Raw genomic sequence first — 17454 nt, forward strand, 5'->3', positions numbered from 1 at the left:
TAAGTAACTAAAAAAAAGAATCCCCATCATAATCCGTCAGTTTAAACTAGAGATATGTTTTTTGGCATTAGCTACGTCTCAATCCACCGCCTCCTCCTATGTCAGCCTTCCGCATCTGTGGTGGAAGATGGCCGAGCTACAACAGTGTTTGTCAGACCATGAGACATCCCGAAAAATCGGTCTTCTCACGAAAGCGTCCGAAACTAATAAGGAAAGATGAGACTCATGAACATGATGGACTCGTCTGAAGTCGGTACTGCTGATGTGCCAACTTCTGTCTGTAGTGTCCGAACTGTTTGGGCTACAAACTAATGACCCCACTATGGAAAAGGGCAACTCTCACAAACACTATGGTGTTCTCCGTTTAGCTCTACGATCCCCACAAAGTCATGGACTCATCTGAAAATAACCCATACAAATGGAAATGGAAGTAGTTTTGTGCCAACAAAAATAAAGGGTTAAATATGTCCAAAAAAACTAATATTTCCTGAGCTTTCTTACATCTCCTAGATATAGGACAGACACGTCAAAACCTTATTCCTTATGATTGTCTTTTTTGCCATTTATGAATGTGTTATTCAATGCATTTCTCTGGGCTATTACTGTAGTAAAGGCCAAATTCAATATTTTATCAAATAATGATACCTAAAAGGGTCCTTAAAATTCAAAATCAAATAGCTAAATGATCCATGGTATAACCATCTTAAAACAATTCCATATGTTAGCTTAGTAGAACCCCCCCCCCCAGCGTAGAAATTAAGACAGTCCATCAATGTAAGAGGTTAAAGCAGGTAGAACATGAACAAAATACATGCAAATAACACACAAAAATGTATGTAATTTCTTGTTTTTTAATCAGTATTGTCCGGCAAACCCCATTTGACTATTACATTGATAACAGGTGCTTTTGCAATACAGGACTGAACTCAAGAGATCATGACAGCCAAGGGAAAGGCCATACCTGACCTCAAAGTAAGACATTCATCGTCATTAGATTGTAAAAGTTGAAACAGTTCACAAATGAATTTTCTATTTGATTCATATCAAGACCAGCAGTATATCTTCATTACCTGGCAAACTATTAAAGTAACTGCCCAGCACTTCTATGAAATATGACCTAATATTACTTGCAATATGAGTAAAATAGGTTTCCTTCTAAAACATTCTAATTAGGTATGTTATTAAAAAGCAGCTTTTCTGTGTTGGAAAGGTGTGGGCGTATACCGGTCATTAAGTAGACCGCTAATTGGCCAGCTCATCCTCCTCAGGGAGATGACATGTTCTATGAGAAAAAAGTTTAAACGGTCTGTTTGAGATACAAGCTAAGACAGTACAGTATGAAGATATGCAAAAAACGGCTTTCCCAATAGAAATTCCCGATCACACTTCTAGGCGATATCATGGCGACGTTGGCTAGCTAATCTCATGCGTAGAAACATGTCATCGGGTCTAACGGTCATCTCGCGCCGAACTGCGTATTTGCAGGCCGTCAAATCAAAGGCACTCCTTAGATATAAAGTATTTTGACAAAAATGAAAACATCTCAGTTTGTCACTTTCAGAAGGTAGGGGTAATAACATGTTCAACTACTTAAGACATTGGTATAGAATCTAGGTTGTGCAAACATGGAAGAATTTTTCACTACTCTCATTTGGCTTCTCAAACCCAGACCTGGTCTGGTCTGTTTCCCAAGCGTTCCCGGACGTCTCGTGATGTTGAGCCTCTGTGTTTAGAAACTCTGATACAAGTTTGAGGTGGGGGTTTTAAAGTATTTTTTTCTTCAATTTATGCTTCGGCCACAAATACAAGTATAGAATGGGTCAACATTATTTGGATATGAGTTAACAGAATATTATACTAAAATAAAAAGCAACATGCAACAATTTCAAAGGTTTTACTGAGTTACAGTTCATAAAGGAAATCAGTCAATTGAAACATAAATTAGGCCCTAATCTATGTATTTCACCACTGGGAATACAGATATGCTGCCGTTGGTCACAGATACTTATAAAAATTAAAAAAAGAGCGCACTTCTCCATTGTGCCAGTGACCATCGAAGGTGAGCATTTGCCCACTGAAGTCAGTTACGACGCCGAACTGCAGTCAGGTCAAGACCCTGGTGAGGATGATGAGCCAGCAGATGAGCTTCCCTGAGACGGTTTCTGAACGTTTGTGCAGAAATTCTTCGGTTTCATCAGCTGTCCGGGTGGCTAGTCTCAGACGATCCCACAGGTGAAGAAGCCGGATGTTGAGGTCCTGAATTGGCATGGTTACACTTGGTCTGCAGTTGTCAGGCCTGTTGGACATACTGCCAAATTCTCTAAAATGACGGAGGCAGTTTACGGTAGAGAAATGAACATTCAAGTCTCTGGCAACAGCTCTGGTGGACATTCCTGCACTCAGCAAGCCAATTGCACACTCCCTCAAAACTTGAGACATCACACAACACATTGTGTTGTGTGACAAAACTGCACATTTTAGAGCGGTCTTTCATTGACCACAGCACAAGGTGCACCTGTGTAATAACCATGCTGTTTAATCAGCTTCTTGATATGCCACACATCAGGTGAATGGATTATCTTGGCACAGTTGAAATGCTCACTAGCAGGGATGTAAACAAATTTGGGCACCACATTTGAGAGAAATATACATTTTGCGCTTATGGAACATTTCTGGGATCTTTTATTTCAGTTCATGAAAGATAGGACCAACACTTTACATGTTGCGTTTCTATTTTTGATCAGTATAACTTTTAAGTTAGATTTTCACTGGGCAGTTACTTTAAAAGACCCCAAATAGAAACAGCGGAGTAGAAGAAAAAAATACATTGTATTACAAAGCTGAAGAATTCCTGATTTTATCTTGATTTCATGTCGTCACACGTATATTGCTTGCATGTGATCCACTCGTGAAATGGGTACCCCTCCTATCCCAACAACACACTCTTCAATTTCTCAGTCCTTTGTTCACTCTTCCATCTATTTCTATCCATGAACAGAGATACAATACATCAGACTCCAACCAGAGCCCAAACTAGACTCTACAATTAAGGTAGGAAAAGAGAGCTGCCACAGGATACAGAAGTCATTAAAAGATCAGAAGCCAATTGATCATGGGATCAATAAGCTAAGCCCCTCCTCCATAAAGGTGCAGCATGACGCCAGTTGGCTCAATAGTTTCCATCCATCTTCAAAGTGGATGCCTGCCACACAACCCCATACCTCCATTCAACGTAGGGACCGAGTACACGCAGGAATATCTACACCATCTATCCCTGTTCATTCCGTTGGCCCAGACCAAGGCCTTTAAGCCTGAGATATCCACAGCAGAATGTGTATGAACCAGAGGTCATAGTGAGATACAGATGACAACTGGGTTGGAGACAAATGCTTTTGGCTGACATCTCATTGTGGTTGAGAATACAGAACAGAGGTAGGCTAGGCAACATTGGTTCTGGAGTGTCTGATAGTATCTGCAGGCTCGTAATCCACCCAGGCTCTGAAGCACCTGATGCAATCAATCATCTCCGCTCCTGAGCCACAATGACAAACTCCATTAGTTGAGCCACAGGAGGATTCCGATTCCACTCCAAATGGCTGCTGTTCATCACCCCAGGAGGGAGATAATAAACATTGGAGGATGAGGCAAGTTACCTCCTATACAATGTAAAGCACTTTGACACCAGGTGAAAAATATAACGAACCATATATGCAATTCATCATCATTATCAAAAGCTGGTCTTGAGGCTGGATAGAGCAAAAAACATTGCTGACACTGCCACATTCCAGGATCAACATTGCCTTCCCTTGTGGTACAACGTTCAGTAGCTCTCACATGGCTGTTAGCCTACCAGACTCAACGAATGTGGGCTGAGTTGTTTCAAGCCTGGACACACATCTAGGCTACATCCTGGTTTACAGCTAGTAGATGGAGTGTGACATGACCAAGCAGACCTCTAGGAAACAAACCCAGATGTAGGTCTCGGTCCCACAGGCCAGGCCTTGGCAGATGGGCCTGGTTGTTGACTCCAGGCAGACAGTACACCCTGGTGTAGGGTGTAAATGTGGGAGGGAGATGGGTCTAGGCAGACCTCTGGGTATAGAACAGAATGTAGGCCTGAGTGTTGCACACCTCCTCCACGCTGCACACGTTCATCTCAGAGTCATTACAGTGGACCCAGAAACCTGGAAACACACACACAGGGCTAGTTACAGTTTGGCAAACTGTGCCACCTACAGTCAACAGAAACTCATGTAATCTCACAGTATCAGGTTATACTCGGAGCCAACTGTTTATGAGAACCAACTCTACTATACAAAACTCAATGTTTTCCAAATCTGAAATGTCCACAACATGACAAAAAAATCAACCTAAAATGTACCAGTTAGGCTATTCTAAGCCAGAGTTGTTAGCTTTGATGCCAGTTTCTGGTATCTTGGTCCCACTCACCTCCCTCTGTGTTGTAGCAGTATGCGGTGTAGTGCCCTGAGCCAAAGCCTTTCCCGTGGTGCATGACTACAGCAGACAGGTCGTAGGTGTAGCCCTCTCTGTTGATCGACTGGCCAGAGTCTACGCAGCAGTAGGGCTCTATGTTCAAAACCTGGTCAAAAGCCACATGGACGCCAATCTTCTCCCGGTGGTTCCGGCCTGACCATCTGTCACAACAGGGATTGGTTATCTTACGGTTGTCCCTGTTACAAGACATCCCTTTGCAGAAAAAAAATCTATCATACCAACTAAACCACAAGATAAGATGGTACTTTAACATGCAACATACATTTAAGAAACTAACAAGGAGACACGCGACAGAAAGTGGTGGGTGTAAATCTTGACTGTGTAAGCAGACAAAGTCTTCAAATTCAGTAGACCAACTGGGTGTGTGAAAAGAAAGGCTTCTACAGATGTAATAAACGCTCTGAATGACCAGAACGGACTAAAGTTCAGGGGCTAACCTGAAGCGTTTGAGGTGCAGCCGTAGAACCTGAGGTAGGCGGTAGATCAGCAGCTGCTTACATGCCTCTGACAGAACCAGGGGCTTGTGGGACGTCTTCCGTCTTTTCCCTGACAAATATAAAACATACATATCACAGACGTGTAACATTTGTGTGACGGAGGTATAGGATGGGATCACCCAGAAAATGCAGAACTATATTGTGATTACCCGAAAACACAAACTCAGTTTCACTTTAATTATCCACCAATTGACTAGTTTGTCAAATAAAATCTAGCCCAAATTGAAAGAAACACACAATATGCCTAATTCCTTAACCATGATTAGTCTACACCTGTTGTTTATGAAAGCATGTGACAAATACAATTATTCGATTTTGATTTCATGTCAAATAGCCGAATAAAAACTATAGAAAAACACAGTACAGGAGGATTTGTCTATTACACAAACAGACATTTGTTTCTGTCCCAGTACTAACTGTTGCAGTGGTTGCAGGCGTAGATGCTGCCCTCCAGGGCCTCCGTCTCAGTGAACTTGCCCAGCATTTCAGTGAGGGAGCAGCTGCGCTGGTAGGCCAGAGACGCAGCCGAGCCCTTCTCCGTGCTATGGTAGCGCTCCGGGAACTCCAGGGACAGGTCCCAGAACGGCTCCACCGTGTTCGACTTGTGCATACAGGACAGACACGTCACCTGGACAGATGCAGGGATAACCAAGCAAACACTTTACCAAGGGCTTATTAGTTCAAATCTGACAGCCGACACCCCTGGTGCTGGACAGCAACTATTGTCCTGCTTGACTTGAGACTTATAAAAAAAGGCTGTAACAAGGAATAGGTATCTCTTTTAAAAAAATGCTCACCTGGAGTGAAATCCAGCAATCAACTAGTATAAGGGTGGAGAAAACCTAGTCTAAAGTGGGAATGCTATAGAGTAGAAAGAGCTTAAACATCCTTGTGATTTACCTTTAACCATGATAGGGTTCTGAAGGTCAAACCTAAATTAATGTGTTGTGTACAATTGCCATGTCAATGAGTAGAGACCTTTACCTGGCTGAGTAGCTGCCCGTGAAAGATGGTGTTGAGGACCTTGAGCACTTGCTTGGAGAGCTTCCTCTGGGTGATGGGGATGACGATCCTGCGCTTGCTGCCCTCTGATTCCAGCTCCTGCTGTACCTTGTCCAGCAGCTCACACAGAAACTCCTGTGCGTCCTGCTGGTCGTAGCCACGGAACGCTGGGATCAGGTTCCACACAGAGTGCAGCATGGCAAAGGGCGACACCAGCGACCAGCGGCCCGACCACATGACCCTGAACAGAGTGTGCAGCTCATGGCACAGTGACATCTGCTGGCGGGTGGAGGAGCGCGGCTCCTTGGGCTGTACCAGTTCTGCTGCATTTAGGCAGGGGGGCGGGCTCTGCTTGCTGCCCGTGGGCAGACCCCCTATGCCTGCCTTTCCCATGCCACGTCCCAGAGGGCAGCCTGGTGTGGCTACACTACCACCACCAACCACAGCCCCCGCCACACCCTGGTTGGACTTGGCTAGCAGCTCCTCAGTCTCACACATGTCCAATGTGAGGAAGCACTCCCTGAATTTCTGCAGGTGGCTCAGCACCTGTAAGATAGAGTTCATGTAGCACGTGTTCCCAAGGTTGCGTAGCCCTGTGACCCCCGGGGCCAGTCTCCGATGGGTTGCCTTATGGGAGTAGTACCTCCGCACTCTGAGTTTACGAGTCCTGCCGTTGCTGGGGGGTTTCAGGGATAGAAGGGAGGGCTTCTTGGGTGGAGGCAGACGCTCCGGAGGGTCGCGGAACTTCAGGGGGATAAGTGTGATGGTTGAACGAGGAGCCTGGGTGAGCAGCCTGGCACTCTTCCTCGGCTGCAAATTGTCAAACTCTCCCATGAGTCTCCTCTTCACCTCGTTTTTCTGGCGCCGGATCTCCTCCTTCTCCTGCTCAAGTTTCTCCTCCCGCTGGCTCTGCTCCTCCTGCTGCCGGCTCCTCCAGTGGCGCAGCATCTTCCCCAGCAGCACCTTCCTGCGGTGCCATAGGGCTGTTTGCATGGCTGGTTGAGGCCCGCCCTCGCCCACCCAGGGGGTGCAGTCCCCCCCTGCAGAGGAGCGCAGGGAGCGCCTGCCAGAGCTGCGCACAGTGGACAGTGCCCCACGCAGGAGCTTGAGGTCTCCCTCAGCGTTGTCATTGAGCACATAGTCCCCACAGGCGAAGCAGAAGATGTCCAGCTCCCGCACCTCCATGGCCAGGGGGTGGCGTGACTCCTGGAAGTGTTTGAGGGAGTGCTCTTCCATGAAGCGGCCACAGGCCACGTGGGAGCACTTGAGGCAGGCCCACACAGACTCGGTGGTGCAGCAGTCCACGCAGCGCCATTTCTGTGGATTGAGGATGGAGTGGTCGTGGCCCAGGCGAAGGCGTCCCACATGTTTACAGCGGTCCATATCTCCAGATGCACATGTGCCTGCCCACAGCGTCAGGACACAAGCCCCTGTGCCAAGCAGCAATTCATCCTGCAGGAGGGAAACAGATACACTTCAGTACATTACAGGGACAGAATTCAACCACTTCATTTTAGATATGCCAAATGCAAAAATGTGTTCTCTGTATGAAATTAAAATGGTGTAGCATGCAGAAAGGATTTTAAGGCCCAAGAACATGAACTTGTTCACCATGTAGGCTTGTTTTACTTACTGTAAAAACACTGTGTGCTGATGTAAGTCAGTGTTCTTTCGACATATGAAAAGGGCCCTTCCCAGGTGCATTCAGTCAGCTTCACTCATGTCCGATTCCAGATCCTGAATAAACTGAGGATACAAAAGGAGGAAAATAAATTGTGCTTATATAGCTAGGTCTTTACATTTACAGGTAGAGGCACATTTTGTAGCAAAACAAATGTTTCTAACCAACTTAAAGCATATAAACTTGCTAACTGTGGCCATTTACAGTCAGTGTTATATTCTGCTGTTCAGTTTCTTAGCAGAATGTAACACTGCTTATAAACAAAGAATTATGTTACGCAATTGAGTTTAGCCGTTAACACGTTATTGACTAGTTAGCAAGCCTGACAAATAACCAATCGGTTTATCCATGATTACAAACAAAGGGGTCAAACTGCATATAACATTTTTTCTGAAGTTTGCAAGTTAGCCTCACTGGCCAACATGCGTTGGGTTGGCGACCAATCAATGGACTCGATATGAAACGGTGCTATATGCTACCTAGCGCCTGGTACATGGCTTGCCAAATGGCACCAGTTTTGCCATAACGTGGCCACTCGGCTTATAACACAATTAAAATGTAACCAACGTTAGTTACTCAATCCAGCCGAAGCGGGTTAGAGTGTGTTGTTGTTAATTTAGCGAAGTAGCAAGCTCGAACTTATTGTTGCCTGTTTGGTTATAAAGCCAGCTTGCTCGCCAATACTATTGGCAATACAGATAGCTAGTTAGCTACTTGTTGGTAACGTTAGCTAGCTAAGTTACCCATTATTCACTGTATTTCTTGATAATCATTCGGCTAATGGTATAATAGGCACATTGTCATCAAATAAAGAAAATGTCCTTCACCTCATAATTGTGTCCCTATGCTGGAGTTCTTTCTTCAATTTAAGACAAATACATAATCAATAGCTTGGTGGCTAGCTAGCATTACTAGCTAGGTTTGCTATCAGAACAAAGACTGGTCTGAAACCCACTTTCTTGCGAAAACTCAACAACTTCGGGTTGATGTGATTGACAACGACTAGAAAAAAGAAGAAAAAAAATTACTGACGTTTTGCCTGCTAATAGCTAGCATCCACGGAGCCGCAATGTAAACAAAGATAAATGTGTCTGATATCAACTTTTGAGTACATCTTCAAACAAAACACCGGGAGGTCAACCTAGAATAAAGTCACACATTCTCAAAAAACATACAATATAGCCAGCTAACGTTATGAACCCCTACAGTTCTGAGGTTGACAATGTCAGTAGCTAGTTGATCTATTAAAATAACGGTTTGATGTATTAGTAAAAAAAATAAAAATTGCTTCTATTTACCGCCATCGTCAGCACGCGAAAGCTGTCACAAACCTCGAGACAACCGAACCATATCAGTCCTGGAATCAACTCATTCTGATTGGATTGAGCTGATCACTCTTCCGTTGAGCTTTAGCTTTCATTGGTACAAGAGGTGGCATTCATTAAATTGGTCGTGAAAAGATGTGAGCAGTAAACCCACGGTAGTCCACATTATTTGAGCTCAGTTGTTAAACCCAATGCCGTTTTTACAAGGCATATGGCTTTTCACCTGGAGACTGATTAATTCTTATTAGCACAATCAATGATTAATTTCAATTCATTAGTATAGTATGCTTTTCCCATTCATAACAGCTGAAATAGTCACCAAATAAACCATTCATGACTGACTGTAGTTGGTGAAAAAGACCAGCGACAATATACACAAAATATGTATATGGTTAATGAGGAACATAATCAACTTGACATTTACAACAACAACAAAAATATTTAGTGTTTTTTTAATTTATGACCAACTATAAGTAGGACCATAAAGCCCATGGGTGCATTCATTACACCGATTCTGTTGAAAAAGTTTCGCAACAGAAACCGTTCACTCCAAACGGAAACGAGAGAATATATTAGTCAAATCCATGTAGGGCCCTCCCAGTTTGGTTCTGTTTGTTCCCGTTGGGTTGCTAGAGTAAACGGTTTCCGTTGCAAAACGTTTTATAGCAGACCAAACGTTTTGCAACGGAATTCGACTAATGAATACACCCCAGATACAACGTTAGTATCTAAGGAATACACCCCAGATACAACGTTAGTAGGTTCTTCAAACCGATTACTCATAAAGACAATCCACAAGGCATTTGGGACAACATTATTCTGTCAAGAGGTCAGACTTCAATACGGTTTTGATCAAATTTTTAGCATGAGATATTCCTTGCAGTGGTTGTGAAAGCCTTTGATCAGTTTGAGTTGCTGTACTAACGCTCAGCACATACATTTCCTGCTGCCATGAAGAATTTCCTGTACATGACTATCGCTTGTAGCACAAACAGCTTTAGCCATTAATGCTTTGAAAAGCTGGTCATGGCTCACATCAACACCATCATCCCAGACCCACTCCAATTCGCATACCACCCCAACAAATCCACAGATGATGCAATCTATTGCACTCCACACTGCCCTTCCCCACTTGGACAAATGGAACACTTGCATGAGAATGCTGTTCATTGACTACAGCTCAGCGTTCAACACCATAGTGCCCTCAAAGCGCATCACTAACACAGATAGAACAACAGACTGATATTTCACTGTATGTATAAATGTGAAGCACCGGGTTGGCGTTTCCACTCACTACCAATTATGTTAGTGAGAGGTAGCCCACTGCAGGCAGTGGGAGAAGATGAACGAGATTGATTTTGGCCGACATTCTGCACATTTTCTCATCGATTAAAAATTTGATCTCAATACAGTTTTCTGTTCCCAAAACGAGTATATGTTATGAACAGGGTGGACTAAGGTTTGTAGACTTTACTCTTTGCAAAAGTTTTTAAAAATCGCGCTGTTTAGGAGTGCAAAGGTGAATTGAGTTATTGCACATGCGCACTTCACAGAGTAGGTGTTCCCTAACGGAAATATGCAGACGCATACTAGAACTCGCCAATAGGATATTGCTACCGCGTGCTTGGCTCTGCCCACCTACTTGCTTGTTCTGCCTACTCTGACTAATTTGTTCCCATTGGAGACGACAAGCTGTGGTCTATCTTGGTTTAGTTAATAAAGTATTTGTCACTAAGCTAAGGCCCCTGGGACTGAACACCTCCCTCTCAACTGGATCCTGGACTTCCTGACAGGCCGCCCCCAAGTGGTGACAGGCTGCATCACCGCTTGGTATGACAACTGCTTGGCATTCAACCGCAAAGAGCTACAGAGGGTAGTGCTTACAGCCCCGTACATCACTTGGGCCAAGCTCCCTGCCACCCTGGACCTCTATATCAGGCGGTGTCAGAGGAAGGCCCAAGAAATTGTCAAAGACTCCAGCCACAGACTGTTCTCTCTTCTCCCGCAGGGAAAGTGGTACCAATGCACCAAGTCTGAGACCAACAGGACCCTGAAGAGCTTCTACCTCAAGCCATAAGACTTCTAAACAACACTGCTAAATAGCTAATCAAATGGCTACCCGGACTGACCTTTTTTTGCTCTAACTCTGACTATGCACACACTACACTCTACCCACACTTTAGTAGACAAGAGCAATTAGGATGAAGTGCCTTGCTCAAGGCCACTTTGACAGATTGTGCACCTAGTTGGCTCAGGGATTCAAACCAGAGACCTTTCGGTTACTGGTCCAACGCTCTTAACCACTAGGTTACCTACTACCCCACACATAACATGTACACACTGACACCACACACACACTTTCATACTCACCACATATTTTTAATTTGTAAAAAAAATGTATTTCACCTTTATTTAACCAAGTAAGCTAGTTGAGAACAAGTTCTCATTTACAACTGCGACTTGGCCAAGATAAAGCAAAGCAGTGCGACACAAACAACAACACAGAGTTACGCATGGAATAAACAAGCGAACAGTCAAAAACACAATAGAAAAAAAGAAAGTCTATATACAGTGTGTGCAAATGGCGTGAGGAGGTAAGGCAATAAATAGGCCATAGTAGCGAAGTAATTACAATTTAGCAAATTAACACTGGAGTGATAGATGAGCAGATGATGTGCAAAAGAGCAGAAAAGTAAATAAAAACAATATGGGGATGAGGTAGGTAGATTGGGTGGGCTATTTACAGATGGACTATGTACAGCTGCAGCGATCGGTTAGCTGCTCAGATGGCTGATGTTTAAAGTTAGTGAGGGAAATATAAGTCTCCAGCTTCAGCGATTTTTGTAATTTGTTCCAGTCACTGGCAGCAGAGAACTGGAAGGAAAGGCGGCCAAAGGAGGTGTTGGCTTTGGGGATGACCAGTGAGATATGCTGCTGCTAGTACTTTACCCCTACAGGTACCTCTGTACCCCTCCACATCGACTCAGTACTGGTGCACCTTGTATATAGGGAGTACCAGTACCGAGTCGATGTGCAGGGGTACAAGGTAATTGAGGTAGCTATGTAATGTTTTGTACACTCAGTGTATAGCCATGTTATTTTTTATTCGTTATTTTTATTTGTTATTCACTGTGTCACTATTTATGTTATCTTTTTTATTTTAATCTTATCTTTAACTCAGCATTGTTAGAAAAGGACCCCTAAGTAAGTATTTCACTGTTAGTCTACACCTGTTGTCTATGAAGCATGTGACAAAGTGTGGTCCCTGGGAGAACCTACTGTTTGCACACTTTGCTGAACATCTTCAGGTACTGGGTCATGGTGTTAACACAGTCCGCTGGCGCGTAGAGGCCCTCAGGCATGGTGGCAAACACAGAAGGCAGCTCCATGATGCTGGGGCCCAGGAAGCTTTGCATGAACTCTTTCATCAGGTTCCAGCAGTCCCCAGGGACCATACAGTTGCAGTACACTACCAAAACAAACACACAGAGATTTAATCATGGACATCAGTTTCGAAAATGTGAGACAGATCGAACATCCCCTTTACCCTCCTTTGTGTTCATTCGCTGTACAGATCACTCACCTCTACTGAAATGCCCCTCGGCACTGATTAAAATATGATTTGATTACAGCGCCAACCTTTATCAGGAAATCATAATAGTGGTGGTGGGAGCCATGGCTCTCTACCTTGTGCCCCTTGGTGTTCTGGAAGTGGCTCTTCAACTTAATCATGAGCATGTCAGACAGGGACCCCCTTCAAATAGGGCTAAGCAGCTCAGGGGTGTTTCTGAGTTATGCATCACATACAGGAGTTTGGTGGGCTGGCCTGTGACAAACAGAGAGAAAGAGAGAGAAAATAAAGATTAGGTGGCTGTTGTGGGTAGTTGAAGGATGTAGTCTGATGAATTACATGACAGATCATTTAGTTTATGTCATAGCTTTGCAGTACAACTTTAGTTACCCCTGGCATTTCCTATGGCATGGTAAGTCTCACAGTCCACAGTAAATCTTCCTGCTTCACAGCACCGAACTGCTCCAACTTCTTGTGCAGAATAGATATTGTCTGTTGCACACTCTTTCCCTCAGCCAAAGTCACCGACCACACACTAAGCAAGGGATACAGCACACAGAGTATAAATATTAATAACATTAAGATATTGTTCAGCATTAAAAATCAGATATTGAACAATGTCAGATCTGAATGGTGATGAGAGCAAGCTTGGAGAAAATCAACCAGATGACAGGTAATTTAATTGTGCATTGTTGCATGTTGATCCCGATGATTTAGATATACACTAGATGACTCATTGGGGGCTTTGTGTTGAAGCCACAGTGCCTTCATTTTGGCACTCCCCCACCGTTGTAAAGTATTTTAGGAAGCTATAGAAATGCATTTATTAAGGTCTACGTTTGTTTTTACCACGTTGATTCTATTACAGACACATTAATGCATGCATACTTACTTTTACATTATATTATGTGAGCTAAACATGAAAAAAAAATCTATATATTTAAAATGTTTAAGTATCATTTTTTAGAGATTGCTAATATTACTGTCCCCACTATAACAAAAAAAAATACTTAAATACATGTAATTTTGTTCTGGAAGCATTTAATTTAAATACTGTAGAATTCAATGAATTCTTATGGAGGACTGCCAACATGGCCAACTGGTGGATTCAAAGGATCTCATCAAAGACAGTACAGTATGTTTAGAAACTGTGTTCTCAATGGCCAGTATATAACGTAGCATCAGCAATCCTGCATTTATACATCACTGGTTGATCCACATGGGATCTTGGACCATGATGTAAGAGACCAGGTGTGAGAAGTTGTAGCTAGCTAACTACTGATATTTCCTGAATTTTATAAGAAAGCAACAAAAACTAACAATAGATCTCACCAAGTCACCCCCATTGATTTAAGCCATTTGTTATTTTCCTATTTTGAAAATGCACAGGCTTTCTGCCCACTGTACCTGGGTATTTTTTGTTGTTGCATTTTAGCTAACCCTAACCCTTTTCCTAAGCTTAACCTATTTATCCTAGCCTGCAACGTTAATTCTCCTAACCTACAGTATACACTTTCTTAACCTGCTACGAAAAGTCAAATCTAACGTTAATTTGACAAAAGCTGGATCCCGTCTAACCATTAATCTGTTCCCACCGGTTCCGAATAGAGGAAGTACAACTACGACCGAAAAGCGAGGGGGATAACTGAGCCCAAAATGAATGGCTTATTTGCTATGTGTGGCTTATTTGATCGAATATACATTTTGTAATTATTAGGTTGTAGGAGACGTGACATCCCAGTAACAAACAAAAAAAACTTATATCGGAGTTGTGCCTGTTCTTCCACATGCGTACCTGCCCTCTCATTGGCTAATTTTATTTTATTTAACTAGGCAAGTAAGTTAAAAACAAATTATTACTTGCAATGGCGGCGGCCAAACCCGTGCGACGCTGGGCCAATTGTGCGCCGCCCTATGGGACTCCCATTCACGGCCTGATGTGATATATCCTAGATTCTAACCAGGGACTGGAGTCACGCCTCTTGCACTGAGATGCAGTGCTGTAGACCGCTTCGCCACTAGGGGGCAAACAATGGTCCCGCCTGATCGTGACTCAAGGATGCCTTCCATTTTTTTATGGATATTTTTTCCCCATCCGTTATAACGGTCACTTTAGTATATCGTCAATATAATGGATAATCTGTGTCTAGTCACAACAGTTCCTGCAAATATTGTTTTTATAACTAAACCAATATAGACCACTTGTCGTTTCCAATGGGAACAAATGAGTCATAGTGGGCAGGCAGAACAAGCAAGGAGGCGGGCATAGCCAAGCACGCGCTAGCGATATCCTATTGGCATCTGCATATTTCCGTTAGGGAACACCAACCCTGTGAGTGGCGCATTAACTAAATTCGCCATAGCACTCCTAAACAGCATGATTTGTACAAACTTTTGCAAAGCGTAAAGTCAACGAAACGTAGTCCACTCTGTTCATAACATATTTTAGTTTTGGGAACAGAAAACTGTTTTGAGATCAAATGTTTAATTGATTAGAAAATTAGCAGAATCTCGGCCAAAATCCATCTCGTTCCATCTTCTCCAACTGCCCGCCAGTGGGCTTCCTCTCACTACCATATTTGATAGTGGAAACGCCAAACGAATACTTCACATTTATACATCTAGTTAAATATTCTTATGTTTTATTTAATCTTTATTTAACTAGGCAAGTCCGTTAATAACAACTTCTTATTTACAATAACGGACTACCAGAAGACAAATGGCCTCCTGCGGGAGGCTGGGATTAAAAATAAAATAAAAATATGACAAAACACAAGAGAAGAGAGACAACACCACATAAAGAGAGACCTAAAACGACAACATAGCATGGCAGCAACAACATTGTAGCAGCACAAAACAAACATTATTGGGCACCGACAACAGCACAAAGGGTAAGAAGGTAGAGACAATAATACATCACGCGAAGCAGCCACAACTGGCAGTAAGAGTGTCCATGATTGAGTCTTTGAATGAATGAAGAGATGCCACAACATGCTCTGGGGTGGAAACGGATGGATAGAAATGGCCAAGTGATGGAAAATCTGATAGAAATGAATGATCTGGTGTGCCTGAAAATGGCTGAGGGACCAGGATTGACGAAGCCACAGGGAAAGAGTCTGCCTTGGACCTCACTCTGGTATCTAGTGTGATGGCAGAAATCTGTGAGTGGGAGGTATGGGAGGAGTCGACAGTAGGAAGTGATCATTACCCCATAGTATGCACAGTAGGCCAGAGGGAGGAGGAGGTGTCAGTGGGTGTTTGGAAGGGCAAAGTGGGATCAGTTAAAGGAGCTGAGTGAGCAGGTGATGGCTTGGGTGTATATGAGAGGGGATGTGGATAGTATGAATAACTGGGTGAGAACAGCATTAGTGGGGGCAGCTACTGAGGCTTTACCTAAGTGTTCAAGGAAGAGGAGGAGGAAAGCAGTCCCATGGTGGATGGAGGAGTGGGGGGCAACGGTGAGGAGTAGGAACAGGGCATTTAGAGTACTGAAAAGGACGCATAACTTCCGACATCTGATTCAGTATAAGCAGGCCCTGGTCCTGGTGTGGGGAACTATCAGGAAAAGAGGTCATGTTGGTGTCGGTTCTATGACACCATTGGAAGTGTGACACCTGTGGGAGAAGTGTGGGGGATGATTAAGAGAATGAGTGGGGTCAGGAGGGAGTGGGATTATCCAGTGTTGACGAGTGGGAAGGATGTGGCAGTAACAGATGAGAAGGCAGAGATGATAGCCAAAGCATTTGTCCAAGTGCATAGCTCTGCAAATTTGTCAGAGGAGGGGCAGAGGGAGAGAGAGAGAATGATAGAGGAGCATCCTGGAGTGCTTGATAGGAGGGAGGATGTAAATGATGCATTGAATGCACCATTTACCATGGCAGATGTGAAAAGGGCAATAGGTAAGGCTGGGTTAACTTCACCTGGGAAAGATGTGTGCTATGTTATGTTGGCCCATCTTAGTGATGAAGCACTGGATAAGGTATTGGTGTTGTACAACAGAGTGTGGGGGGAGGGGACACTAGCCGGCAGTTAGAAGGAGGCAGTAGTGGTACCCAACGATGACAACAAGCTATCGGCCAATAGCTTTAACATCACATGTATGTAAGATTATGGAATGTATGATTACGGAGAGGCTAACTTACTTCCTGGAGAGCAGGGGGCTAGCATCACCACATCTGTAGGTTCAGGGAGGGTAGGGGAACTATGGACCCAGTGCTCTGGTTAGAAGCAGAGGTCAGGAAGGCTCAGGTGAACAGGGAGACTTAGCTGTCTTTTTTGATGTGGAGATGTGGAAGGAGGGGTTGTTAATCAAGCTTGATATTATGGGGGTAGAAGGAAGAACGTACAACTGGATAGAGGCTTCCCCACCCTCCGGAAATCCTTTATCAGGCAGCTACCTGGTGGATAACAGTACACCAACAGGGGAGCGTGATTAGTCCTCTGTTGTTCTCAATCATGATCAATGATGTTTATTCTCAGGTACAGGGTACAGACGGATATTTGGAGGTCGTTATTTGCAGAAGATGGGGCCTTATGGAAGAGATGTGCCATACATAGTCAGGAAGGTACAGGAAGCAATTGATGAGGTAGAGCGGTGGTATTAATGTGGTGGTTTAGGTTCTGTAGAGAACTCAGTGTTCTTTACCAGGAGGAAGGTGGGTGATGAGGTATGCTTGAGTTTCTATGGGAGATACTTGAAGAGAGTGGGGTCTTCGGGTTCCTTGGGGTATACTTTGGCACTAGACTGACCTGGGCAGAACACATTGAGAGAGTGATGGGAAAGTGTAAGGGGATAAATGTGATGCGCTGTCTGACAGGGAAGGAGTCGGGGGCGTTCCTCAGTGAGGACCATGTATGTTGCAT

General features: G+C 43.9%; 1 protein-coding gene across 6 annotated transcripts; it reads right to left on the bottom strand.

Moving 5' to 3' along the window:
• Window positions 1-2664: 2664 nt before the first annotated feature.
• LOC115150617 (ubiquitin carboxyl-terminal hydrolase 49) lies at window positions 2665-14801 on the bottom strand. 6 transcript variants are annotated; one of them, XM_029694087.1, is made up of 10 exons: window positions 14452-14801; window positions 12982-13126; window positions 12708-12846; window positions 12300-12489; window positions 7648-7760; window positions 5997-7466; window positions 5430-5640; window positions 4953-5061; window positions 4450-4655; window positions 2665-4184 (listed from the first exon to the last, which is right to left on the bottom strand). In XM_029694087.1, exons 6-10 carry the CDS (start codon window positions 7395-7397, stop codon window positions 4081-4083), a joined length of 2031 nt encoding a protein of 676 aa, XP_029549947.1. In that variant the 5' UTR covers window positions 7398-7466; window positions 7648-7760; window positions 12300-12489; window positions 12708-12846; window positions 12982-13126; window positions 14452-14801; the 3' UTR covers window positions 2665-4080. The 6 variants fall into 6 exon arrangements, with proteins under 6 accessions (XP_029549947.1, XP_029549948.1, XP_029549946.1 ...); XM_029694088.1 differs by having other exon boundaries at window positions 12604-12846; XM_029694086.1 differs by having other exon boundaries at window positions 12300-12846.
• Between the last annotated feature and the right edge of the window lie 2653 nt (window positions 14802-17454).

The sequence above is a fragment of the Salmo trutta genome, chromosome 16, assembly GCF_901001165.1.
Source record: "Salmo trutta chromosome 16, fSalTru1.1, whole genome shotgun sequence".
Taxonomy (NCBI): Eukaryota; Metazoa; Chordata; class Actinopteri; order Salmoniformes; family Salmonidae; genus Salmo; species Salmo trutta.